The sequence below is a fragment of the Aedes albopictus genome, chromosome 2, assembly GCF_035046485.1.
Source record: "Aedes albopictus strain Foshan chromosome 2, AalbF5, whole genome shotgun sequence".
Lineage (NCBI taxonomy): Eukaryota > Metazoa > Arthropoda > Insecta > Diptera > Culicidae > Aedes > Aedes albopictus.
Window position 1 is genome coordinate 407,184,130 of NC_085137.1, and position 27,702 is coordinate 407,211,831.

At 38.5% G+C, this 27,702-nt stretch overlaps 1 protein-coding gene across 1 annotated transcript in view; it reads left to right on the top strand.

Moving 5' to 3' along the window:
• The window catches only part of LOC109409388 (nose resistant to fluoxetine protein 6), a 77,606-nt gene that overhangs the window by 40,142 nt on the left and 9,762 nt on the right, over positions 1 to 27,702 (top strand). Inside the window, exons 2-7 of the mRNA XM_019682862.3 lie at positions 22,481 to 22,629; positions 22,951 to 23,097; positions 23,167 to 23,467; positions 23,527 to 23,890; positions 23,945 to 24,113; positions 24,187 to 24,266. Of these exons, the coding sequence (XP_019538407.2) occupies positions 22,481 to 22,629; positions 22,951 to 23,097; positions 23,167 to 23,467; positions 23,527 to 23,890; positions 23,945 to 24,113; positions 24,187 to 24,266 (1,210 nt within the window). The remainder of the gene's footprint in view (positions 1 to 22,480; positions 22,630 to 22,950; positions 23,098 to 23,166; positions 23,468 to 23,526; positions 23,891 to 23,944; positions 24,114 to 24,186; positions 24,267 to 27,702) is intronic.

A 27,702-nucleotide genomic window follows, 5' to 3' on the forward strand; every position in this document is an offset into this window, starting at 1 on the left:
GAACAACCATTGCACGTCATAGTTTCTTCCGTCCCTTCTAAGCGTATTTCAATTTATTTATGACAACATATACCGTTATCAGATACAGGGGAGTCTGCTCTACCTGTTACTGGTCGAAGATTGCAGAAATTTGCAATGGTTGTTACGCCATTTTCAAATGATAGTCTAGATTTTCAGATGAAAATGTGATAATTTGAGTGTTGGAATATGGATAAGTGAGTACTATTACGTGGATATCACAATAAATACTGAACATCTAAGTTTGTTGCAACTAAGAATAAAACGCGGACAAAATTACAAGAAAAGGGAAATTTAAAGATATCCATGTACCTAGTACATGTTAAAAGTGATGAGAAAATTTAAATAGAATTTCAGAGGTTATAATAGAAATTGTAGAAAAAAAGTTAGATCCTGCCGAGGTGAACCAACCATTTGGTTGAAAGCCTCTTAAATAAAGACAAATAAATAAATAATAAATAAGTTAGAGCCTTGAAAGTTCGTATTCACACATGGATGAAACACAAAATAAATATCCAAGTATGAGGCAGAGCAGAGCTCAACAAAATATCTTATTCAAAGGATTGGGTTTAAAAATATTTAATACAAGTTATCAATCGTTTTTCCAGTATTTTATGTCTCTCGAGTCTAATAACATTTAATCCTTCTCAAGAGTTGATAAAGTGATATCCATCATAATGTTTGGACGAGATCTGGGGCCTGAGTCCTGAATGTAAAGGACAGGAAAGTAAGCCATTTCGACTAAAATCTAGTTAAAACAGATAAAAAGTTTCTTTCAATTCCGCCCTAATTAGGGCGGAATTAAAAGGTACGAAACTGATTACACTCATTCGAAGAGGGTATTCTGCTTAGAGGGTTCAAAAAGTCGGTACAAGAACAGATAAAAAGTTATTTTCAGAATAACATGTCAATACATCTGATACATTTATACAAAAAGTTTTTATATTTGTTAAAAAAAAATAGCATTTGAAGTTATTAATAATTCAATCATGTGAAGAAAAGAAGGTCAATATAAAGGTCCCTTAAATTTTGAAAATATTGTGTGGACAAAAGGGGAGGGGGGGTTAGGATGGCCACCGATTGATTCCTTTCTTGTTGTTATCATTTATTCTCGCTTCTTAAAAAAAAACAAACAAAAAACAAAAACAATACACAAAACAAACCAGAACAGATACCTTACGAAGATTATGAACAGCGCCAGTTGAAAGAGCTACGAAAATTATTGAAGAAAATATGCAGATGTTTCTGTAAAAAATAGATTATATACAGACTTGCTTCGGCTTTAGAGTCTTTTTATTTGCAATACATTTCCACATAGTGTCAGCAATTCTGCATTTATCATACTCATACGCTTAAAACCGCTTTCTATTCTGTGTAATTGAACCTACATAATACTCAACGCCATTGAATTTAAGGGGACTGCGTTTCGTTTCACCTCAATGAATTAATGTTCTCAATTTCATCATGGTATGGCATCTTTTCACAATTAAAATAAAGATTCTGCGGCCAATCAGTTTCGAACAAAGCACCTTGTGATTATCGAATTAGTTAATAAAAGAGAAGACAAATCGCTATCAGGAGGTGTGATGATCATGTTTTCTGTGGTCTTCACTGCAACGCGGCTTCCAGTGTAAGTATTATTATTTATAACACACTACATTCATATTCAAGATATTACTTTGTTAAATACAATATATACTTGATTAAATGTAATGAATGCCATTCGAAATTTAAAAATCATCACATATTGGTGTTCTTGATTTTATACAGAATTCATTCGATTTGTAATTCTTATGCAAATAAAGCTAGTATGTTAAGGACTTAAAACATTTCTCAAACTCTTCTTATATGTTAGCAAGATGCGATTCGTCCCCGGATGAGCTGCAGTGAAACCTTTGGTTCAATCCTTACCCTGTCCATCCCTCAAAATATGACCTTCTAACCACAAGCTGCCACGAGTACCGTGGCTTCCTCCCATTACTAACAGATATGATTAAAAAGTTATTATCGTGTGTATATTGTATATATTAAGTTCAAAAAAGATCTTCGGCTCCGTAAAGCGTTATACGCGATTGAGCCCCAAATAAATAAACTAGATAAAAAAAAACTCTTCTTCCTTTTATTCATACGCACATAATGTGTTTTCTCGTCATTTACTTTTTTGTTTATTTCCATTAACGTTTTTTTTTATCGTATTTGAACTTGAGTAGTTACAAACATTATTGAAATATTTTCATATAAATTCACATTTATTTATGTCAACTATCAAAAATGTTCATATTTGCTTCATAAAGTTCAACAAAAACTATGCTAAACATTAGCGTGGTTCAAAAAATCGTTTTTGCTCCACACCGCTTATTCGATTCCTAACCAGATTATATGCCTTCTCACAAAATTTGAGTTCATTTGGTTGAAAATTGAGACTGCACAAGCCCGTCAAAGTTTGTATGGGAATTACTATGGGAAAACGATGTTTTTCATTCAATCGACCGTAGCATTTCCACAAGTGCCCTATTGGGTTAGTCGACCCTTGGTAATACTAGGCTACTCCATCAGCTGCAACTTTGTCGAAGACCGCACTCAAATCGGACGCCTCATTAATTAGTTATCGATTTGTATCCAACTGGGCAAACTTTAGCTATGATCCTCCAGCTTCCCAGCAGGCAACATTGCTGCATATGGCGCCAAAGATAGCACACTGAAATCATGGCTACTATGTTCCACTGCAGAATGCAGTGATGCCCACCGAATAGTTTAACCATCATGAGTAAAGATTTCGATTCTGGATAAAAATTGGTAACTAATAAATGAGACGTCCGATTTGAATGCGGTCTTCGGCAAAGTTGTAGCTGATGGAGTAGCCTAGTATTACCAAGGGTCGACTAACCCAATAGGGCACTTGGGGGAAAGCTACGGTTGATTGAATGAAAAACATCGTTTTCCCATAGTAATTCCCATACAAACTTTGACGGGCTTGTGCAGTCTCAATTTTCAACCAAATGAACTCAAATTTTGTGAGAAGGCATATAATCTGGTTAGGAATCGAATAAGCGGTGTGGAGCAAAAACGATTTTTTGAACCACGCTACTAAACATATCTAATACTCAATGCAATACAATTCTTCTTGAAAATATTTCATCAAAATCATTTAAAAACTGTTGAGTTCATTAATATTTTGATTTTTTCTTTGAATATATGGCTTTACGCCCTTTAAAAGGGCCTTACTCAAATATGGGCCCTACGATTTTTATCAAATTTTGTCCAGACATGCAGGATAGTCATAGAAAACGAATGGTGCGCACCGATTTGATGGAGATTTTTATTTTATAATAGCGGTCTGTGGAGCACCGTGCAGGCCCCAGGACTATAGTCCCTGCTGCCCCTCATCACCAAATCAGTAACAAATTTTGAAAACGACGTATAATCAATGGTGTAGCATTGATTATACGTCGTTTTCAAAATTTGTTCCTGAAATGTCAGTTATCCGGAATGTATCACCATGCTTTTACCGAGATGCATCAATGAATTTATCTAAACTTTTTGGCTTCTTCATAATACCCACGCTGTTTCATAGCAGAAATGGTGAATTGATCATCTCACCATACAAAAATCCAGCTCACTACTTTCAATCTAGTACTCCACCGATTGCGTCCTATTCCCTACATATATGAATGAAAATTTGACAGAAGGTGGCGATCTAACCCGTGAAAATCAATATCATCATCAACAATGTTGTCACTTCGTAAAATGACTCATTTATATTTGTAGTAGTGAGATGGATGGATTGATTTCACTGTGGTGCAATACATGGTTCGATAAGCATAGGTTGTATCTCTTTTCTGCACATCTGATTATATTCTAACGATAATGTGACGTCAACAATATTGCTTGCGTATGAACCAGAAAGAACGAACAGGAAGAAAGATGTTGTGAGCGGTGCCTGTAAAAAATTTTCATGGTTGCGTTGTTTTCGTAGTTAAGTTAAGAAAGAATTTTAGTTTAATTAATTTATTCATAGTTTTGTTAAAGTTTGGCTCCGGAAGTTGAACCTGGAATAAAGTTTAGTGAACAAATAGTAATAGTGCTTCAGCAAATATGGTGGAAAATGAGAGAATAAGTGGTTTCAGAGCTCAAGAAGAAATTGGCCAACGTTGTATCCACTAATAGGCCAAGTTTTGTACCGTAGACCAACGTTGCATCCCATCGCATTGAATCTTTTTAAAGTAATTAGGTAAGTTCTTTAAGATGCTGGGTCATTAGGCCGAAGGTCATTAGGCCGAAGGCCATTAGGCCGAAGGTCATTAGGCCGAATGGTCATTAGGCCGAATGGTCACTAGGCCGAATGGTCATAAGGCCGAATGGTCATCAGGACGAATTGAAAATCAGCCGTTATGAGCCTGTAAAGAGATCTGTTGTTTTTACTTTTTCCAAAAATGTTTTGCCGAAAACTACTTTAACAATGAAACTAGAAAGAATAGCCTATGTTTTAAAGAAGGAAAAATTTATGAATTGAATATCAGCAGTTTCTGCGCCAAAAACTATTTTAGCAATGATACTAGAAAGAACAGCCTATGTTTAAAAGAAGGAAAAATTCATGGGTAAAATATCAGTAGATTCAGCATCAATAAAGTATCTTCGTGCCTGTCACACGATATACACATGCAAAATGGTCATTTGCCGAGGAAGCTCTCAGTTAATAACTGTGGAAGTGTTCATAGAACACTAAGCTGAGAAGCAGGCTTTGTCTCAGTGGGGACGTAACGGCAAGAAGAAGACCCAATGATCATTCGGCCTGATGACCGTTCGGCCTAATGACCATTCGGCCTAATGACCTTCGGCCTAATGACCTTCGGCCTAATGACCTTCGGCCGAATGGCCTGACACCGTTCTTTAATATATACTTAAACTTACTACCAATTGATGAAACATGCATTGCCTAGTACCGAAGACCACTTTATCAAGAAGACTTGCAGCACTGCTCAAAATCGGGAGTCACTGTTAGCAGCGCCACCACGGATTAAGGTGGATGCATTTATGGTAGTGTGTGTAAATCTTCATACTCGCACCAATACACTCTTATACTTTTATACAAAGGTACCACCTTAGCTCAACAGGCGGCGGTGCCGTCGGTGTCGCATGCCGTTAGTATGGGAAAACAACAGAGTTGCATGTCTTCTTGATAAAGTAGTCTTCGCTACTACGTGTGATAGGATCAAAATATCATTTCTAGTACTATCAATTCACGAGTTATGATCAAAATTGTAATAGACGCCTGGCATATTAGGCCAAGGAATGGTACACATACCCTACATAGATTTTAAATATTTTTCCTAATTATTCAATAAATTTTGCATTTCAATTATTGTTAGCAATTTAAAGTACAATTTAGAATTAGCACTACCACTATTAATGGGCTATCTATAAACCACGTGGCCATTGCACGTTGGGGGAGGGTTTGGCGAATGAAATTTTTGTATGGCGAATGAAAATTGTATAGGAAAAGGCCACGCGGGAAAATGGCTACGTGGTTTATGGACAGCCCCTAATGAAACACACCCTATATTTTGAGATTATAACCTCACTTTACACATCTGTTCGGATCCGGAACCAAATCTACACCTGGAAATCGTAAGAACAAGATACATGAAAACTCCTCAACTATTATGTTTTATTAGGAACCTTTATAGATTAAAAAACACATCTATTGTTGAAAAAGTATACCTGGAAAGTTTTAATTTCGCGGGGTTGGAATTCAATCACTTACCGTATTTTTTTCTTCTGCTGATGAAGCTGGCCAAAATTTTGTGCCGGAATTGTGCGTGAGCTTGATTGTTCTGCTGCTTGGAACTTATCATAAGCATAAGCTAGTATAAGCATCAAGTGAGTCGCACAAATTCGTAGGTATTACAGTCCTAGAATGCTGTTATAAGAGTTGCCTTCTTCCCGTCTGTTACCAAAGCACAAAGATTTAGGACTGATATCTGACTGTATGACAAGATCAAAGCAATCCGGAAGAGTTCTCCTACGAACTAAAAGTTTTCTTTTAAAAAAATTCCTAGATAAAAGTCCCGGAAAACAATCGAAAGATTTCCTGCAGAAAGTTCCATAAGAGTTCCAGCAAGAATTTTCGAAAAAAAAACTATTGAAGATTTTGAGGAGGATCTTCCAGAAAAATACGTGCAAAAAATTTAGACGAAACTTACGATGGTACTTTCGGAAACTTCCGGGAGAAACTCCTGACAGAATTCCCTGGGGAACTTCAGGAAGATTTTCCAGAAAAAAATACAGAAGAACTTCCGGGAAAGTTTCTGCCAGAATTTCCGGAAGAATTACCAGAATCTTCGGGGGTGCTTCTGAAAGAATACCCATAGAAATTTCGGGAAAACTCGCAGAGAAACTCCCAGAATTCCTTAATGAATTATTGAAAAAAAAAAAACAGTGAAACTTTGGAAAAAGGACTAACTTTGGCATAAATTTCCGCATGTAGAAATACCGCAGCATTTCTTGGTAGAATCCTCACGAAAACTTCCGATAGAATTCCTAATGGAGTTTCTGCAAGAATTCCACTCCTAGAGTAAATCTTAGTGGAAGTCGTAGAGGAACTTTCAGTAAAACTCCTAGAGAAATTCCAGGTAAAAATTCTGTAGTAGCACTCTTAGAAGAATACCTGGTGAACCCAATAGTACCTCTTAAAGGAATTCCCGGTGAAACTCTTAGAGGAATTCCCTACCAAACATCTGGATGAATTCCCACAGGAACTTATGACAAAGTTCCCGAAGCAACTCCCGGAAGATCTTTTGAAAGAATTCCCCGTAGTTGGAATTCTAGTGGGGTTTCAAGATAAATCACTAGTGGAACTTCTAAAGGAATTCCCGAAGGATCTCCTTCAGGAATTCACATTGGACTTCTGAAGGACTTATCAGTGGCACTCCTAGACGAATTTTCCGTGGTATTTGTCGAGGAATTCTAGGTGAGGAATCCCCATAAAAATTCACTATGAATTTCCAGTAAAACATCTAAAAGAATCTGCAGTGGAATTTCTGGAAGGTTCCACAATGGAAGACCTTTTGAAGAAATTTCTCAACAAATTATGACAATCTTGGATTGGAAAACATTCCGTTTAATTAAAAATGATGTTGTACATAATTCTTTTAGAAAGACTCACTCAAAAGGGGTTTCCCCTTGCAATTATTACGTTAAAAAACCAATATATTATAATTTTTACCTATTACGAGAACTTCGGAAAATTTATAATTCATTAAGCAATAAACTATATTTAAAACATTACTTACGAAAAAAAAAACATTTTCAAAAAAATTTCAAAATTGGAAAAGTTAAAAAAAATTTGTTATGTCCACGTGGACATAGGTGGAGGGGGGTAGGGGTCAACGTAAAATCCACGCTTGTCCACGGGGAGGGGGTCGAAAACCACGATTTTTCTGTCCACGTGGTATATGGACGGCCCCATACCATCTTAACGCCAAGAAGAAGAAAAAAGGAAAAGAAAGAAAAGAAAATGTAGAAATACAACCTAGTTCTACGTACCAGTAGGTGGCTCCAGAGGCACGTTCTCCTCCATTTGGGAAATTCGTGCCATTCTACGTAGTCGTTCACTTGTTGTAATGCAAGTTAGTCAATTGCAATGTTATCATTAGAAATTTTCAAGAAACATTGAAACAGTCTAACAAATTTTAATTGTCAGCATCATTTAGGGTAATAAAATAGATCAGTTAAGCCGCGAAAAACGTGACGTGGGATATTTATTGGAGAACACTCAGATTAATGAAAACTTTTGATCTGTACATCTGTTCAATACTTACTTAGAGTGCAACTACGTGATCATTGTAGGAACCTAATTGAATTGGCAGAGGCAGGTATGCAGATGAGAAACGATTCTAATTATATATTCCAGTTGGTTTTATTGATTGAACCGGAAAATGACTCCGACAGGCGTTGAAACTTCACTCACTTACAATTGATAGGGACAGCGCCCCTCGAGCATTTGCATTTTCAACCTGGCCGATGCGACTGCTTCACGTGCTTTGATTGGGCTGATGGTATCTAATTAACATAAAGCATCGTAAGATAATAAGAAATGAAGATGCCTTTTTTATGAATCACAGTCGTAACTATCACACATTTGTGGATTCTTATTACCAGCGATTATCTTGAGCAAGGCGCGACCTACCGCAATGCTATGGTCAACACTGCCCATCACACAATGATTTTTATTGCCTCGGACAAAGCCCACCTGTAGTTGTTACCCATTCCCATGAGGAAGTACTTCAACAACATGACGGTGCTCGCCGCCCAAAAGGCTGGAGAAAGAACCTAATGACACTTTGTCCCACTTGCAGAACTAGCTGGGCAAGTTCTGTCCCAGTCAGTGCAGTGTTTACGCTTCCAGCAACTTCCATGACCAAGTTAAACACAACATGCAAGCAGATGATTGCATTCCGTGCAGCAAACGGGTTCTATATCTTGGGCTTTCCCGTTGTGGTACCTCCAATGCATCTTCGCCTCACCTCCTCTCCTTTGAACGGAGGTGTCAGTTTTATCGTGCACATCCCTTTCTTCGTATGGGCGCTTTTTTCCGGGTCGTGTGCCAGCACCTAGGAACTCCCGAGCAGGTAGCAATGACCAATCGGGCACCAAAAACACGATATTTGCATAGATATTTTGATATGAAGGTCAAAAAGATAAAAAAAATAGTGATTTTGACTTGATTGATACAAGAGATAAAAATTCTTAACATGGTATCTGTTGGTAAAATATTTTTTCGGAGTGTAAGACTTGAAGTACACAGGGTCAACTATTTGACAAGAAAAGAACTCAAGAAATAACATCTGTTTGACACTAATAAAAATTCTATCGACTTAAACAAGATTCGCATAGGAGTTCCCCCAGTTCCACCCTGAATTTATGGATTAGTACCGTAGATTTCCGCAGGAGGTCCATCAAGGAATTCTCCAGTAGTTCCACCGAGGATTCCTCTAGAAGTTCCAACCAAGGTTCCAACGGAAATTCTTCTCGGAGTTCCACCAGAAATACCTCTAGAGGTTCCACCGGGAATTCTTCCGTCGGCAATTTCTTTGTAAGATCCACTAAGAATTGTACTCGAAGTTCCGGGAACGGGAACGCCTCTAGGAGTTACTCAAGGAAGTCTTTTAGCAGTTCCACCGGAAGTTGCTCAAGAAATTCCGTTAGGAATTCTCCAAAGATAATTTCACTAGGACTTCCACTGAATGTATTTTTTTACTGCGTTCCACGAATCATTTCTCTAGGAGATCCTTCGGGAATTCCGATCAGAGCTTTATTGGGAATTCTTCTCAAAGCTTGAACGGGAATTTTTCCAGTTACAGCAGAAGGTCCTCTCGAAGATCCTCTGTGAATACTTGCAGGACGTCCTCTGCTAATACACAGATATTGGCGTAGGAGATTCACCGTGAATCCCTCCAACAAATCCACCAATAATTACTCCAGAAATTCCTCTTAGAGTTCCAAAAAGAGTTTCTCTAAAAAGTTCTCAAATTATTTATGTATGTGTTCCTCAGGAAAATTCTTTAGGGATTCCATCGCGAATTTGTTCTAGAAGATCCACCGTTAATTCCTACAGAAGTTCCACCAGGAATTCCTATGAAAGCTTCACTGTGGATTCTTCTCGACTAAAATCATTTCGGAGTTTCACTGGCAATTCTTAACAGGAGTACCGCCGAGAGCACCTGTGGGAATTTTACTGGAAATTATTTTCATAGTAGCACCGGATATTCCTCTACAGTTCCACCAGAAATTCCTTCAGGAGTTCCAAATAGAATTTCTTCAACAGTTCCACAGATTATCCCTCTACAATTTGACCGGCAAATGTTGTATGAAATGCACAAAGATTGTTTTCAGAAGTTTCACTAGTTAATACTCTGAAAGTTCTATCGGGAATTTCACTATATGTTTCACCAAATACTGCTCTAAAATTTCCTCAGGAAATTCGGCAGTGAGTTTTATAGGAGTTCCAATGGTGTTGCAAATCTTATTCAGTATAATAATCTGTGCTCATATTTTGAAAGAAGGGGTTTTGGATAAGACTGAAAACTGTTAGTAAAAATTGAATTCAAATAAATAATTCCCTTGGAGATTTGTACCAGTTTTGGTGCGTTTAAAGATATCATTTTTTCAATAATGTATGATTTTATTTAATCCCGGAATTCAAGCAATCTTTTTTTTAAATTTTATGTTTGTTGTGTGACTTGTAGGCTGGATTTTTATCTAAAATAATATCCATCTCTTCAATATTCATGTTGCCTTTCTCGCCAGAAATTTTTCTGAATTTGAGATTATGAGCATCTTTTTGCCTTTCTCGTACACCAAGGTGTACCGAAAGGCTATATGTTCACTCCAAAAACGAAAATTTGATAGAGCCTCCGGAGGGGTGAAGTCTTATATACCAATCGACTCAGCTCGACGAATTGAGGTGATGTCTGTGTGTGTATGTGTGTGTGTGTGTGTGTGTATGTGTGTGTGTGTGTATGTGTGTGTACAAAAAAACTCACATCACTTTTTGGCAGTAAACCTCATCCGATTTCAATGACCGACGGTTCATTCGACGCGGAATCTGGTCCCATTGTTTCCTATTGAAAATGGTTCGGATCGGTTCAGCCGTTCCGGAGATATGGCCATTTAGGTGTTCCGGAACGGTACCCCAGGAAGGGACCAGATATGAAAATGCATCAAACCTATGCATGCGACACATCAAACCACGGCATTTTCGATAATCTGATGAGCGGTAAGCAGAAAAATAGTCTAAGACCATATCTGAACCGGTAGTGTTCCGGAACCGGTTCCGGGTGTGCCGCCGGAAGTGGCAAATATCAAAGTGAACCAAACCCATGCATGAGACACATCAAACCACGGCATTTTCGATAACCTGATGAGCGGTAAGCAGAAAAATAGTCTCAGACCATATCTGAACCGGTAGTGTTCCCGAACCGGTTCTGGGCGTCCCGCTGTAAGTGGCCAAATATACAATTGTACCAAACCCATGCAAGCGACACATCAAACCACGGCATTTTAGATGACCTGATGGACAATGAGCAAGAAAATCATCCCAGACCATATCTGAACCGGTAGTGTTCCGGAACCGGTTCTAGTCGTCCCGCTGGAAGTGGCCAAATATACAAGTGAACCAAACCCATGCATGCGACACATCAAACCACGGCATTTTCGATAACCTGATGAGCGGTAAGCAGAAAAATAGTCTCAGATCATATTTGAACCGGTAGTGTTCCGAAACCGGTTCTAGGCGTCCCGCTGGAAGTGGCCAAATATACAATTGAACCAAACCCATGCATGCGGCACATCAAACCACGGCATTATCGATGACCTGATGGATAATGAGCAGGAAAATCATCTCAGACCATACCTGAACCGGTAGTGTTCCGGAACCGGTTCTAGGCGTCCTGCTGGAAGTGGCCAAATATACAATTGAACCAAACCCATACATGCGACACATCAAACCACGGCATTTTCGATGACCTGATGGACAATGAGCACGAAAACCATCTCAGACCATATCTGAACCAGTAGTGTTCCGGAACCCGTTCCGGGGTTCCCGCCGAAGTGGTTAAATCTGAAAGAGAAACAAACCCGTATATGCGTCACATCAAATAGCGGCTTTTTAGATTACCTAATGAACGGTCAGCAAGTGTTTCGGAATCGGTTTTGAGTGGCCGGAAGAGGCCAAATGTAAAAGTGAACCAAATCCAGGCATGTGACACATCAAATCGTGGCTTTTGCGATAACCTGATGAACAGTTAGCTAGAAAATAGCCTTACGTCACTGGTAGTGGTCCGGAATTGGTTCCGAGAGTCCCGTCGAAATTGTCAAACCCTGCATGTGACACCTTCAATTTGCAGCGTTTTTGGTTAACCGATGAGCAGTTAACAAGACAATAATGTTAGACCATATTTGGTTCAGCCGGTAGTTACCCGGAATCAGATCCGGGTAGTAAAATGTAAAATTTAACCAAACCCATGGATGCGGTACATCAAATCACGACCAGTCTTGTAAACATTCGACACTTTTTACTACCTTCATTTCGTTGCCGCAGTCGGGTGTCAGTCGGCTTTGTTACATTCGTGCGCTATCGTTACCTCTTACCTACACACAACACGAGCAGTAGAACGAAGACTGATCACTGATCACGACTTATCGACAACCTGATGGAAAAATAGGGTCAGACCACATTAGATTCCCGGTAGTGTTGCGGGTTCAGCTGTGGCTTAGAAAGTGGTTAGAAGTAAAAGTGAAGCAAACCCATTCATGCGATATATCAAATCGCGGTGATTAGGTAAAGGTGAATAAATAGCAATAAAATATTCTCAGACCATAATTAGGACAACCGGTAGTGTCATGGTCCATGACTCATGGAATCAGATCCGGCTATCCCACCGGAAAGTACCAAGTATAAAAATGAACCAAACCCATACATACGACACATCAGATCGCAGATTTTTTGATAATCTAATGAACGGTTAACAAGAAAATAGCCTTAGATTACATTAGAGACTAGCTGTTGTGTAGCAGAACCAACGTTCATGTGAAAAATTAAATCGTTGCTTTGTTTAATGGCCTGATAAACATTAGGTATGAACAACAGTGACGAATAGGTCTAAGTTCTCATATATGAGAACAAAATATAGACAAAACTAAAGCGATCTCATCGAATCGTACCATTTCAGATTCCTAAGGTGTAAAGTTATAGCAGGATTGGTCAACGTTGAATGGAAAAATAAGAATTTGATCGCGTAAACAGAAGATGGTGGCTGTTTTAAGGAATTTTGAACTCTAAAACTATGTAAAATAAGTGTATTTGGTATGGGAAATTTGTTTGGAGTCCACTAGAGTATCCAAAATAGCGGTCCAAAGTCGAAGATAATGGCCCAGTATTCAAGTTAGTGCCTATTTTATAGGATTTTTAATTCTTGCATTATGGGCATATTTTGTATGAAAATATGTCCAGAATTCAAAATTTGTAATCAGAAAACCCAAGCTGTGCGCTGTTTCACAAGGTCTGCAATATGACTATAGTTTGAATGCGGAAGAATGCCGGTCTTCGTCCAAAACTGGTAACCAGAAAATCATAAACGACATGCCAAAATTCAATACGGCGAATATTTTATGTTTCGAGATTTGTTGATTTTTTTCGGTGAAAAAAGACTTTCCAAATCGTTTTGGCATAACGTTTCGGCCTACTTCATTCAGCCATCATCAGATACAAAACGTTTGTTCTCCACCACTGTGGCCTAGTTGATAGGCCACAGTGGTGGAGAACAAACGTTTTGTATCTGATGATGGCTGAATGAAGTAGGCCGAAACGTTATGCCAAAACGATTTGGAAACTCTTTTTTCACCGAAAAAAGTCAACAAATCTCGAAACATAAAATTCAACGGTGACGAAAAAACCCCACAAAAAGAATATTTTATGTAATTTTAGGTGCAGAGTCCAAAAATGAATACCAGAACATCCAAGATGGTGTCTCAATGTTCAAGATGGCGATTAGTTTAGTTGGGGTAGATATCCGGAGTCATAAAATGATGACCGGAAAATCTAAAATGACGTTTCAAAATTTTGCGGCTTCATGACACTTGTTTGGTTTGAGTTTTGGATCGTTGTCTTATATTTTCTGAATATTGGATGTTATGCTAATATAAAATGTATCCATATTGAGTAGATTTAGCAAGCAGTTTTCATTTTGTATTTATGTCAATGTCATCAACATGTCGCTCGAGTTTTGTTGAAAGGATATTTTAAAGCACGAGAAAGGCACCATCACCGCTAGGTGGATTAATTAGGGTTTTTAATAATTAGGTTTATTGAATAATTACATCCCTTGCATTTCCAACACATTTATAACGTAGTTGTCTTCTTTACAACTTCGCGTAGGTCAAGATTCTTGAATCCTGGTTATAGTAGAAGCTGTCGTCTAGCAGTCTGCGATAAGATTGCGCAAACTTTTTTCATAAACGTGTATTTTAACATCAGCTAATTCTATACTCAGTCACAACCTTTTAGTTACAAAGCATCAATCGTGTTCTAACCATCACACCAGGTCCGCTCCATATGAATATTTTGTTGGAAGCAGATTCTATGCACTTGAAGTAGACTGCGTATTTGTCAAAGTACATAATGAGCCCACTCTCCTTTTTGGCACTTCAAACAACAATTGTTGTATTTTAACATCCAACACCTTGCTTTTTCTATAACGAGGAACCTACAATATGGCAGTCCTGCACACCGCCTATTGTAATTGGTGAAACTTGGCAGCTCGACTACATTTCTTAAGATTTTTATCGGTATGATTTAGTTTTTACAAAAAGAAATAACTGTAGTGTTTCTATGATATCTGAGTTGAGTTATGACGTTTTCGTGTTTGACTCAGTTCCAACCTGGGTTGGAATTGGATCAGATCACAGTTGCAACATCAACCCGACACAGGTTCGCTTGTGCTGCAATTTGTTTGACGTTTGTTTGTTTACACTTTTTCCACCGATCCAGTTCCAACCCAGGTTCAAAAACGAACTCGACATTAGGTACAGTCAAAGCATCTTTGAAAAATCGTAACTACCCTTATCTAATCGGTAAAAGGTTATTTCGGCCATAATAATTACAAAATGCACCATAGGAAAATCAAAATGCACCATAAATAACTAAGCAATGTACCGACAAAATGCACAGCTTTCTCCATAAATAAATAGAAATGTTCCATAATAAATTAAAAATGTAGCGGTAAACCAAAAAATTTTCTAGTTAAAAATGAAACATAGTATCAATAAAAAAATAAATAAAACACCATAAACAAATAAGTTTGCTCAATAAAAAATAATAAAAATATCCATAAATAATGAACATTTGCTCCATAACTATACCATATTTGCTCCATAAAAAATTAAAATTGCACCATAAATATCATCAAAATGCACCATTAACAAACTATAAATTATACCTCAAAGAATGCAAAATCTACAAAAATTAATCAAATTCTGCATCATTAGCAGTATTTCAATGGCTAGTAGCACTGCAAATATGTAAATATATAGTAATATGTGAATTTAAAAGGCTATATTCTGCTCCTTCTGCCTTAATTAAAAAAAATCAAATCTGACTATACATGTCAATGGTTGCTCCTCCGTGATTGATCTGAGCTGGTACCAATTGCACTGGGATCCAAATGAATAAGGGCTGGGACACTCCACTTATTCTAAAAGTGCAATTTAAGCAGCTCATACATTCTTGATCAATAACGGCGCCGGCCACGTCCTTATAGTCAGTTAGGAAGGGAAAGGAATGTTCTAACATTCTAGTGTGCTGGTTGTTGCTACTAAAGACCGAGATCACCTCTGCATCCCCACAACCAGCACGGATGCGATCCATGGATAGGGGTTATTTGTATAGTGTTCGTGATAGATTGTGTGGTGAATAAGGTGAATAAGGTCAAGCGTCACAGCACGCTTTGGTTGCATAAATTGTAGGCGTTATATATACTGTGCTGTGAGAAGAAGTTGGAAGGGAGGGAAACGACTTTTTTTCCAATTCGTTTCTGGTTCTAGTGAAGACTATGAACATATGAATATACAATAGTTGTATATGTAGAGAAGAGAGAGCGAGAGAAAGTGGATAGAAAGATATAAAGTAGGATGAAAGGAACGGGCCAGGGATTGAACCCATGACCTTCTGCATACGAATCAGAAGCGGTAGCCACTAGACCACCAAGCCCGTTTTCTGCTCCTCCTGATAATCTAAAAAGAATCTAATAAAAAGAACGTCAGTTGTTATCAGGATACTTAGTTTATTTTATAATTATATAAAACATGGATTAATTTTTTGATAATTTTTTCGATCAAATTGAAATCATTAATAAATATAATATATTTACATTACATATTATGTAAACTCCAAGAATATGGTTAACCCTTCTTTCAAAATGCGGATTCTTTTAATACATGCGGCGTAGCCTGTGGATGCGTTGTAACTGTGTCGATTTGGTTCTAGGTAATCCACAAATTCAAGAATTTTCCCGGTATAATGCAAACAGAGATGTTATCCCGTGAGCGTTAGCGAGTTCGAACAGCAAGCGATTATCCGGTAAATTGCATTCATAGTGTTTCCATCTTTTAAGTCGTTCTTTCATAGATGCGTGTTTCGGTACATGGTTTCTGTTTATTTTCTTCTTACTTTTCATATTAACATTATCCCATCCACATCCTAAAACTATATGTCGTTGGACACTGCAGCAATGGTACAATAAGATTAAATTTATGTAGCTTTTACATTCTTTGTGGTAAAATTTACAATTTGTTTATGGTGCAATTTGATGATATTTATGGTGCAATTTTAATTTTTTATGGAGCAAATATGGTATAGTTATGGAGCAAATGTTCATTATTTATGGATATTTTTATTATTTTTTATGGAGCAAACTTATTTGTTTATGGTGTTTTATTTAATTTTTTATTGATACAATGTTTCATTTTTAACTAGAATTTTTTTTGGTTTACCGCTACATTTTTAATTTATTATGGAACATTTATAGTTATTTATGGAGAATGCTGTGCATTTCATCGGTACATTACTTAATTATTTATGGTGCATTTTTGTTTTTCTATGGTGCACTTTCGTTTATCTATGGGTGCATTAATAGGCTGCCTTATCTAATCTCATATATACGCGGAATCAACCTGGAAAGCAATCGTGTTACTTTTCTTGTCAATACTGATGCTTGCAGCATATCAGAGATATGACACATGCATCAAAGCGGCCTGGTCTACTGCGTTGTATTTACGCGCAAAGATGATTCTTCGAAATACTTGGAGTACAGAATATTTTATTTCGGCAAGGTACTTCTCGAATTTACAGGTGAGGAAGGATGCGTGGACGGTGAAGTTACCCATTTCGCACACTTTCTTCCTAATGTCTCGTTTATTTAATTTATGTTTTTAAATTTATATTTAACAAACCACCTACTGACGACCACCATTTTCAAAAACAGCAATCAAACCAAAACTATTTTGCCTTTTTGAAATATACACGACAAAACGAAACGCGAGGCACAGCTCTTTCAAAGCGGAGGATCTCAGCCCGGAAAGTGAAGAAAGAAAACCTTGTGGTCACTTATTACCGTCAAATAGTTTCTTTTCGGGTTAGAGAATACGCACATCTTCTCACCGGAATATGCGTCGGATTTTGAAACTTGTCGGAACGAACTTCACGAGTTATTTATTTGGGCATTTTTCTAAATGTGCGGAACTAAGCTTTACTTGCTGCGTAGAAAACCCGGCTCAAACATGTTCGTGTTAAAACAGCAAAACTCACTGAATCACTCTACATTTCTTCAAATATTAGTTTCGAAACGATCGTCCGAATCAAAAACTAAAGGTGCGATTATGAGCAATCGTAACAATTTTTAAGAGAAAATCAATACATTTTCGATATGCATGATCCTAAAATTGGCGAAGAAGCGAAAACTTTATTCATAACATACTTAAGCAAAGCTTGTCAATTTAAACCTATTATTTTTCTGCGTTTGTATTGTCACTCTATCACAATTCTATGTCAGACAATTTGTTGTGTTATTCGTGTAACGATCTATGATATTGATTGGTTGAAAATTTCAAATATTTGATGCAAACTAAAATAAATTCCTACCTATACAAACAACAACAAATCCATACTCATGTTCTTTCGTCTCCTCTTTACGCTACCCAGAGAGCTAAACGCGAGAGAGCGCACGAGCCTACGGATAGAGACCGTACTTTGCGTGTCTCTATATTCTAAGCCCTGCTACGAACCGTACGTAAACTTTTCGCTTTCGAGCCCTACTTAGCAGCGACCGGTGCGGTTCGCTTCTTTGTTCGGGGCTCTACTTAACGTTAAAACGCTTGATTGAGCCCATGAGTGGGCTTGGTCTTAGGCAGCATCCATTTCTACGAGAGTTTATGATTGGCACTTAATGCTGTGAACATTTGTGAAATAATAACTACACATAAATTTACCTAAATTCAGATTCGAACTCGAGACCCGTCGATTGCCAGCCGCATACCTTCCTATCTGCGCCATCCTAGAGATGATGAATTGCAGCGCTCAAATCAAAACATGAACTTCCTGTGGTTTAATAATGATCAGACTTCGACTTCTATTCAGCAGTGGTGAATTAGCACAACATAATGGTTAACGACTGAACAACAGATAAATTCAGCTGTTGTTCATTTTTTTTAGTTTTTATTAATGTGTATTTTATGTTCAGCTATAATTTTCTATTATAAAGCAACAATTCAGCAATTAGTTGGGATGGGTGCTTCAGGCTTACGTGGCGTTCCATGGTGTCTCAGTTTAAGAGGGTTATATCTGACATACTGAGTAACGTTTCATAATCAATCGCAGTGACTGGACCAATCTGAAGTTCACTATATATTATTACGGATCTTTGGGACATTGAGGGTCGTCCGAACTATCCTGAAGTTTAGCTCTTCATAGTAACAGTAGTTATTCTCACAATGAACTTTAAACTGTAATCTGTAATCCCCATGGCATATCATGAGTCATTTCAAGATAGTGTTGAGATATTGCAGATCAACAACACTATACTCCGAAGACCATAGCGTTAGGTCTACTTTTGTGATAATAGCTTTTGCCATTACGATAAGTTGTATTACATAATCCACTGTACTTGCCAAAGCAGTTAGAGGAACAATAAGCGTTGCTATACATTGTTGGGATATTATGGGCTTTTTTACTGTTATGAAGCATAAGGACTGTTCATTTTATAAAGAGGACACCTTATTTGTGTGATTTCTTTTTTATTTTTCAATAAAATCATTATCGGTTTTTTGCATAAATTTCCATAGCTATTCTACAGTGTAGGAAAAATATAACATTATACAAATTGTCCTTAGTTATGGAACTGAAGCGGTTTTCGTTAAAACTCAATAAAACCCCATTTCTCAAAATTCTACACAACTTTCCACATACATAAATTTAAAATTTTCATGAACTTTTCAATTTGTTGGGATCTAATACTATTCTTCTAAAGGTAGAGTGTAATAGTTGGTCAGTAATAATGCACCAAGCATTATACAGCTTGATATAGTGAGTTGCCTTGTTATCAATTAAATTGATAAAAAATACTTATTTAAGTCCAGTAATGCAATAACCCTACGGAATCAGTTCAAAATTTGTCCAGTATAGAAGACAATCGCATTCTAAATGATACCGAAGAAAAATATGCTTTAAAGTACATTCTTCATCATAAATTTAATACTTAATGATGGCCATAATGAAAAATTGCATACTTTTTGCTCCATAAATGCAAGTTTTTGATTCTAGAGAAGCTTATTATTATTTATTTTCAGCAAGGTCTGACCCTATGTAATTATATACCTTATTTGAAAATAACTACATGTTAATTTTTATTTTCGACCTCATCTTACGTTGTATTTGCAATAGAGTACATCGTTATTTAGAAGAACCTTCATAGAACGAAGCGGTTTTATCTCCGGTAACTGCCATGAAGCACAGTAACCAAGCCAACAATGCTATCAAGAAGCGGTTTTCTGCATTTGAATTTGCATCATTAGTACTTTCGACTAGATCCATTGAAAACATTCAAAATTTAATATTTTTATACATTTTTGTTTAACAAATAAATTTTATTCTGAAAATCGAGTCTAATTTGTAACTTTAATATCTCAACAATCATTATTCCGATTAGGTTTATATTTTGCCAGAATATGTATCACTCAAACTGCTGCAGCATGGCAAACACTTTTTTGCAATTAAAAACGATACACCGATGTTTTACAGAAATTTTGTGTTTATCTTTAGTTTTTGGGAATTGAAAAATTGATCTCTCGAAACACTTTGCCACATTTCTATGAATTTCAATAGTTTTAAACCAATTTATTTATGGTTATTATCTGCTAATATAATGTACTGAACAACTAACCAAGGCTGCTCAAATTTGAACTACGCGTTTTCTTTTTGTAGCCTTGCAAAGTTGTCCTCTTTATAAAATGAACAGTCCTTAGTTGGTGAAAACAACCACTGTAACTTTAAGAAGACTTACTGGACGTGATAGATTGAAAATCGTAGCTTTGTATAATAAAATAAGTTACCGTTACATTCATAAATTTTAGGATATAAACTGAAGAACAGTTTGGATGACCTAGGATATCCCGACTGATCTGATAATGTCTGTTGAACTTTCAGAAGACTTACTGGACATTATAGATTACAAATCGTGGCTTTTTATAATGAAAGAAGTTACCGTTGCACCCATAGACTAAAAGATCTAAATTCAAGAATAGTTTGGATGACCAAGGATATCCAGAAAAAATATTCTTCATAATATTCTGCCGTTTTTATGCTATTGACCACCAAAACTACAGAATAACGTAGAAAAAAAAACTCCAGAATAACGCTTGGAAAAATTCCGGCTTCAAAGGGTTAAGAAGAAAATAAATTTGATGAAATCCTCAAATGATTTCCAATATGACTTCAATAATTGGAGCTTGTATTTAGAAGTTATGTTGTAAACTCGGCAGAACTGCTGAAACAATTTGCCAGAACTTTTGAATTTATTCGTAGTGTTGCTGAAGAAACTCAGAATTTCTAAGAAGCATCTGGTAAATCTCGATAGCAGAAAGTCGAATTCTTAGTAGATTACCAAAATCTTCGCAGATATTTTTAGTAGAAATCCTGTTGATACAAGAATACAGATTTTCTTGATAAAGACTGGGTCAACTCCTTAGGGACCTACAGGTTTTTGTATTGTTGTTGGTAAAATGCCGATGAATCATAAAACAACTCTTTTCAATTTTTTGAAGAAATTTCTGGAAGAATTCTTGTTGAAACTTCTAATGCAACTGATAAATGAGCTCCTGGGGAAACCCCCTTAAACGGCATAGTGTGGCTAGAGGCGTTTCGTAAGGTTCGATTTCCGCGCCAGTCGGGGAAAACTTTTCGTCAAATGTAAAATTCTCCACTGGGCCGATGAGCGTAATGTGTGTTGTCCGTTGCCTAATGTTAGTGCTTGTTCGTCTTTGGTTGAAGAAGGTGTAGTGTCTTATTTAATTTGATTGACCGCCCGTAGATGCTTACTCCTGTATCACCGGACCAGCTACACTCACACAAGGAAACAATGTGAGATAGCTGCTTGAGTCGAGCAGGCATCTTCGGTGTGTAAGTTTGCAGGTCAATGTGGGATGTTGCCAACAGACCGCGTTGTTGGAAAGTTTATTTTTAGCATATGGATACACGCATTGGTGCGTGGATGCCAAGCGTAAAGTGATACGATTGTGTGAAGATTCCTGTGAAGCGACACAATCCGCTTCTTTCCATAAATTTTAGGCGTTATGTGATAGATTTACACTGTTTTTTATTCTTCAATCACTTAACCTAATTACAGCTCTCTAATTGTAAACTAGGGCACTGCGTGAGCGATTCCAATTGGAAGCTGTACATACACACACTTTGTGCAGCGCCTAAATGTATTCGATTTTAATTGTACTATATCGAGCTGGTTCCCGTTGCGCTGCTTTCACTTTCTACCCTATCATGGTAGAATGATGAGCACAAGGATGTTGATGTGTGGCTGTTCCTGTTTCCAGTCCGATTGGGGGTCCATTATGGGTTGCCGTTCGCCGATGTCCAAGTATCCGGGTTCATTTGAGCCATGGGGCTCAGAAGAGGGTCAGTGTCAGCTGACCTCAGGGGGAAAGAGCAACTGACGAAAGTGGTGGAGCTAGGTTCGAACCCATGACCATCTGCTTATGAAGCAAACGTGTAAGCGTAGTGGTTAGCGTAGTGTAAGCGTACGGGCCCCGGCTTTGATTTACACTGTTCCGTGGATTTTTTTCCAATCCGTTTCTATAGCTATGAACAATGAACATTCGTTTTATACATGATAAGTATGTATATGTAGAGAAGAGAGTATAGAGAAACATACAAAGTAGGAGGAAACGGACGAGTCAGGATTGAACCTAGGACCTTCTGCATATGAATCAGAAGCGGTAGCCACTAGACCACCAAGCTCGTCGCCAAGAGCTTCGGGTGAAGCCCCTGGTTGATTAACTAGATTTGAATTGCCTTCGGTATTGGAAACAAAAATAAGTATGATCAGAATTACATTCTTCTGCTCGGGATCGCAATTACAACTAGAAATGGGAAGATCAAGTAATTTCATGCGGTAATTAGCAGTAACAGACGCCTCGGCCATTATCACTTTGCATACGGTTGCTGTTGAGGCAGGTTCAGCAGATTGTTGTTCACGATTGATGCATCCGATAGTTAGCGATCGTAAACATTTATACCTAAAGTTTTATGCCATACTATAATACCGATGCTGAATGGACACTTTCGTTAACTGAGTGATTTTAATGTCTTTTCTTCTGTTTCCTCCTTCTTGTTTCATTTCAGTGGATCAGTACTACCGAATGCCTCGAATATATGCGTACGATGACTATGACGAGTGTTTCACCTCTTACGATTCGCCTGATCCGGCATACTGTGTGGCGCGATCGGTCATCAAACCGGACAACCGGTCCGAATTGTGGAGATTCATCCAGGTAGGTGCGATTTTTTCCCGGGGGTTGATGGCACGTGTTATTAATTAGGAATGGTGGGATAGACGAGTTACTAGTGATAATTAATCAGTCTCAAAATTTATCACATGATAATACTGAAGAAGTGTAACATTTTTTGGTAGCAACAGGGATTTTTATGCAAGTTGACATGTCAATATTATCTGTAGAGCCTTTTAACCACTGTGTCCATTATTTAGGAATATTGTGGTATGACCCATATTTAATTTGGTGCTAGTCAAGTATCCTGTCACAATTGAGCTGTGATGGACATGTCAATATTAACTCCTATCTACTTTCTTGCAGGATTTTTCCAACGATACTTATCGGCACTACCGACATGATCACCTTGATCGTGGGTTGTGTGTAGAACGATGTCGAAAACTCGTGGCCTCACTAGACAACGAAACCATCCATCAACTTTATGTGGGAAAATTTGACATCAACTTTCCGGTAAGTCGATTTGAGCACAAAGTTCTCTTGAACACCCCGAAAATAATTGAAATCTTCCCACCCGAAAAGTACATAATCGACTCGAAAGTGTTCGAAGACGTCCAAGTGCACCAAGATCGAGCGCTGTACGGCCGACTGATCAACATCTGTGAGAACTTCATTCTCCGGAAGGTGTACAACCTGACGGCCTACACCGAGATCGAGTACTGCACCCGTCCCACGCAGCAGATCGACGTCGATATGTTGGACCTGAGCTTCCTGGTTCTAACGATGGTTCTCATCTGTCTGGTGATCACGTCCACCTGGTTCGATAGCCGAATGAACAAATCCAAGAAAAACGATCACTACATGCTGGAAATTCCGTGCAAAAGTAAGTGAGATGATCTATCGAGTATCGAGAATCATGACCAATGCTGATCTCCATTTCAGAAACGATGATCTTCACGTCCTTCTCGCTGAAACGTAACTGGTACCGGCTGATCAGTCGATCCAAGGATCAGCTCAACGAAGACCTGCGCTTCTTCCAGACGTTCCGTTTCCTAACGTTTCTGCTGGTGATCGCGGGTCACTGTTCGGACATGTTCGCCGTAACTCCCATCGGGAACACCTTCGATCGCGAGCGGGAATACTACAACCCGGAAGCGCTGGCCCTTATCAACGGATCGCAGATCGTACAGACCTTCTTCCAGATGAGTGGCTTTCTGCTGAGCATACATTTCTTCACGACCCGAGCCCGGCTAAGGGAGGTTCGCTGGTCTGTGGTGTTGGCGGTGATAGTTTATCGATTTATTAGGTAGGTACAATTAGCGTGTGGTGATTGCCCTTGAATACACCTCTCATCTCGTAGATTGACCCCGGCTTACGCTTACGTACTGATGCTGCATGCCACTTGGCTTCCCAAGCTGCAGGATGGACCGCTGTGGATCCGAGGAACGCAAACCGAGAAGTATTTCTGCCGTAAGAATTGGTGGACCAATTTGCTGTACGTGAACAACTACGTCAACGCTAATGAACCGGTGAGTGTTTCACGCCCGCCCGCCCGTATAATCGAATGACATCTAATTAACATACTGACTCGATTCGCTCCAGTGCCTCCAACAAGCATGGTACCTCGCGTGTGATTATCAACTCTTCACCCTGGGGATGATACTGGTGGTTGCCGTTACCAAGTAAGTCCTGCTGTTAGATTACCATTATGATCATATTACTACGAGTTATGAATCGAAAGCTGTACCACATTCGTAAAATTTCACTCCAATCCAAACCGTCTATGGCTAAAAGGGAATGAGAACTTTGTAAATGGTTTTGCGACCTGAACTTGGATTTGTCGTCATTATCATCGTCTGTCGAGTGTCATCTACGCATGCTTTCCAGCACGTGCCTTCCCATTTCTCCTCCGGCTGTATCAAAAGTTTTGTGATGAAATCGAAATGAATCACTGGACGATGACTTTGGATTTTATTTTCGATCTCATATTCAAATTGGCACAGGATTTGTGGAAAGATTTTTGGCTGTTTTATAGAGAAATGCCGAGTCATTGTTGTTGGCGGGGCATCAGGTGCAGTCAGAAGAATTTGTAAGACAGAAAGTATCCTCAGATCACGATCGTTCGAAAAGATCTTCAAATAGAATTGATTAAGTTAGTTAATCAAAATGTTTTTTTTTTTTCAGTTTTGCTGAGGGTTACCAAGCCGGCCAAATTTTGTTAGCATACACTGAATTTTTTTTGGCCTTAGTGTTCCTGAATCCTGAGAATACTTTATTTCAAAAAGTAACAATTTTAGCAAAGCCATCATCGAAATGGGAAACTTATTGATGACGCATGTTCCGACGTTATGTTCATCGACAAGAAAGAACTGAAATATATCACTGACTGCTTGGGTTTATTTAACTTTTATTTTTGAGCACTTCCTTCGGGATACCCAGAACCGGTTCTGGAACACTATCGGTAGTCTTAAATGTAGTCTGAGGCAATTTTCTTTTGCTAATCGTTTAATGTTCATTAGGTTATCAGCCACTATTGATGGGACACCCGGAATCGATTCCATGACACTACCGGTTGTCCCAAATATGGTCTGAGATTATTTTCTTGTTAATGGGGCACGTTTGGTGTAGTACTAGATTTGTAGTAATGAGCTGAATTTTAGTATGGTGAGAAGGTCAGTTCTCTATTTCTGTAATGAAATGGTGCAAAAAGCGTGGGTATTATGTTTTCTTGCCTAATTTGATGCTGATTGAGCAAAACTTTGAATAACTATGTTGTTTATATTGCAAGAAATGGAGAAAACAACAACACTGTTGCCCAAAGTTTTGCTCAAACAGCATTAAATTAGGCAAGGAATCATAATACCCACGCTTTTTGCGCCATTTCACTGCAGAAACGGAGAATTGACCTTCTCACCATACTAAAATTCAGCTCATTACTACAAATCTAGTACTTCACCGATCTGTCCTATTGTTCAGCAGGTTATTTACCTAGCAAGACCCGACGTTATGTGTCGCATGCATAGGTTGACATTTATAGATGGGTTTGGTGATGGGTTATATTCGACCACTTCCATCAGGATAATCGGAACCAGTTCCCGAAGACAGGTTTGAGCCTATTTTCTTGATAACTGGTCATCAGGTTGTCAAAAAGCCTGGATTTAATGTGTCGCATGCATGGGTTTTGTTCAGATGTTATGTTTCCTCTTCCGTCAGGACACCTAGAACTGGTTCCGGAAATCTACCAGTAATTTCAAATGAAGTCTGATCCAATTTTCTTGCTAATATATTTAGTCACTTCCTAATTTCCTGATTTAGCTAATATTTTAGTCACATTTATATTTAGTCACTTCCGGCGGGACACCTGGAATCGGTTCCGGAACACTACCGGTTCAGATATAGACTGAGAGTATTTTCTTGCTGACCGTTCATCAGGTTATCGAAAATGCCGCGGTTTGGTGTATCGCATGCATGGGTTTGTAGCATTTCCATATCTGGCTCTTTCCTGGGGTTCCGGTCCGGAACACCTAAATGGCGATAACTCCGGAACGGCTGGACCGATCCGAACCATTTTCAATGAGAAATAATGGGACCAGATTCCGCGTCGAATGAACCGTCGGTCATAAAAATCGGTTGAGGTTTACTACCAAAAATGAATGTGAGTTTTTTTTTTGTACACACGCACACACACATACACACATGCAGACATCACCTCAATTCGTCGAGCTGAGTCGATTGGTATATATGTCTCGACCCTCCGAGGCTTCTATCAAAAAGTCATTTTGAACATACAGCCTTCCAGTACACTTAGTGTACGAGAAAGGCAAAACGCCGTAAAAACCGCGTAGAAAAAGTCAAGCCATGGTAGATGTAGAAAAAAAATAGGTTTCAGGAGATTACAGGACATTTTAAGGACAGACTTGTTAGAATCCCAATATGGCCACCACAATGGCCGACGATTTCGAGGGCACAAATCTCTTCGTAAGCAAAACCAGCGCACCTGATCTTCTTATTTTAAGCTAATTACAAGTGAGCAAGAACAGAATAATATAATGCACTGTTTTTTGAAGCTTGCTTCTTGAGATTTGTGCGTGAGAGGTTGTGATGCACTGTTGAAGCGGGATTTCAAGACGTTTGTCCTTAATGAAGTTTCCTAGGCGTTTTAGGGGGTTTCGTTTTAGGGACGTTTGAGGAGATTTCAGGGGGTTTCAGGATGTTTGAAGGGGCTTTTAGAAGCGTTTCTACAAAGGGTCACAGGGCATCCCAAGTAACAGAACTAGCTGAATAACAGTTTCTTAAGCTAAAGTTTGCTTAAGAGTTGTTTGTTCCACTCTTGTACAGCAAAAATGTTTGTTGGGATTTCAGGGAGGGTTCAAAGGCCCCTAAGGAGGTTATCTTGGGGTTCCACGATGTTATAGGGGCGTGTCAGGGCAATTCAAGGGGTTACAGGACGTTTTAAGAATGTTTCCGAGGCGTTTTAGTGGGTCTCATGGGGTTTTAGGATGTTTCCGGTGGTCTTTTCAATGCGTTTCGGAGCGTTTTGAGGGGTTACAGGACGTCTCAGGGTGGTTTCAGGTTAGTTTCAGTGAGTTTCAGGGGGTTCCAGTGGATGTTTTCGATGGTTTTTAGGGGCGTTCCAGGGCGTTTCAAGGGGTTACAGGACGTTTCAGGTAGGTTTCAGGTGCGTTTCAGGGGGTTTAAGGGGGCTTCGGGGATTTTAAGATGTTTCAGAAGGGCTATTAAGTGCGTTTCAGTGTGTTTGAAGGAGTTACAGATAGTTTAAGGGAGGTTTTGTAATGTTTCTGAAACCCGCTGAAAAAAGTAATCCAGTCGGACTCCCTGTACCACCGTACTTGCCCAAGTACACTGGAACCTCTTTTTATGCACATGGCTGGGACTGCATAAATTAAAAATGTACATAAATTAAAAAAGGCATAAAAAGAGGGAAATTTATGCATGAATTAAGTTTGGGCTTTAATTAGAAAATCTAGTTTGCGAGAACCGATCTTGCTCCTGGGCAGATGAGGTGGGGCTAAAGGGGGTTTCCAGAATGTTCCCAGAGAGCCCAAAAAGGGGGTTCCAAGGGGCTTCAGGGGCGTTTTAAGGGGTTGTTTCGGGGGG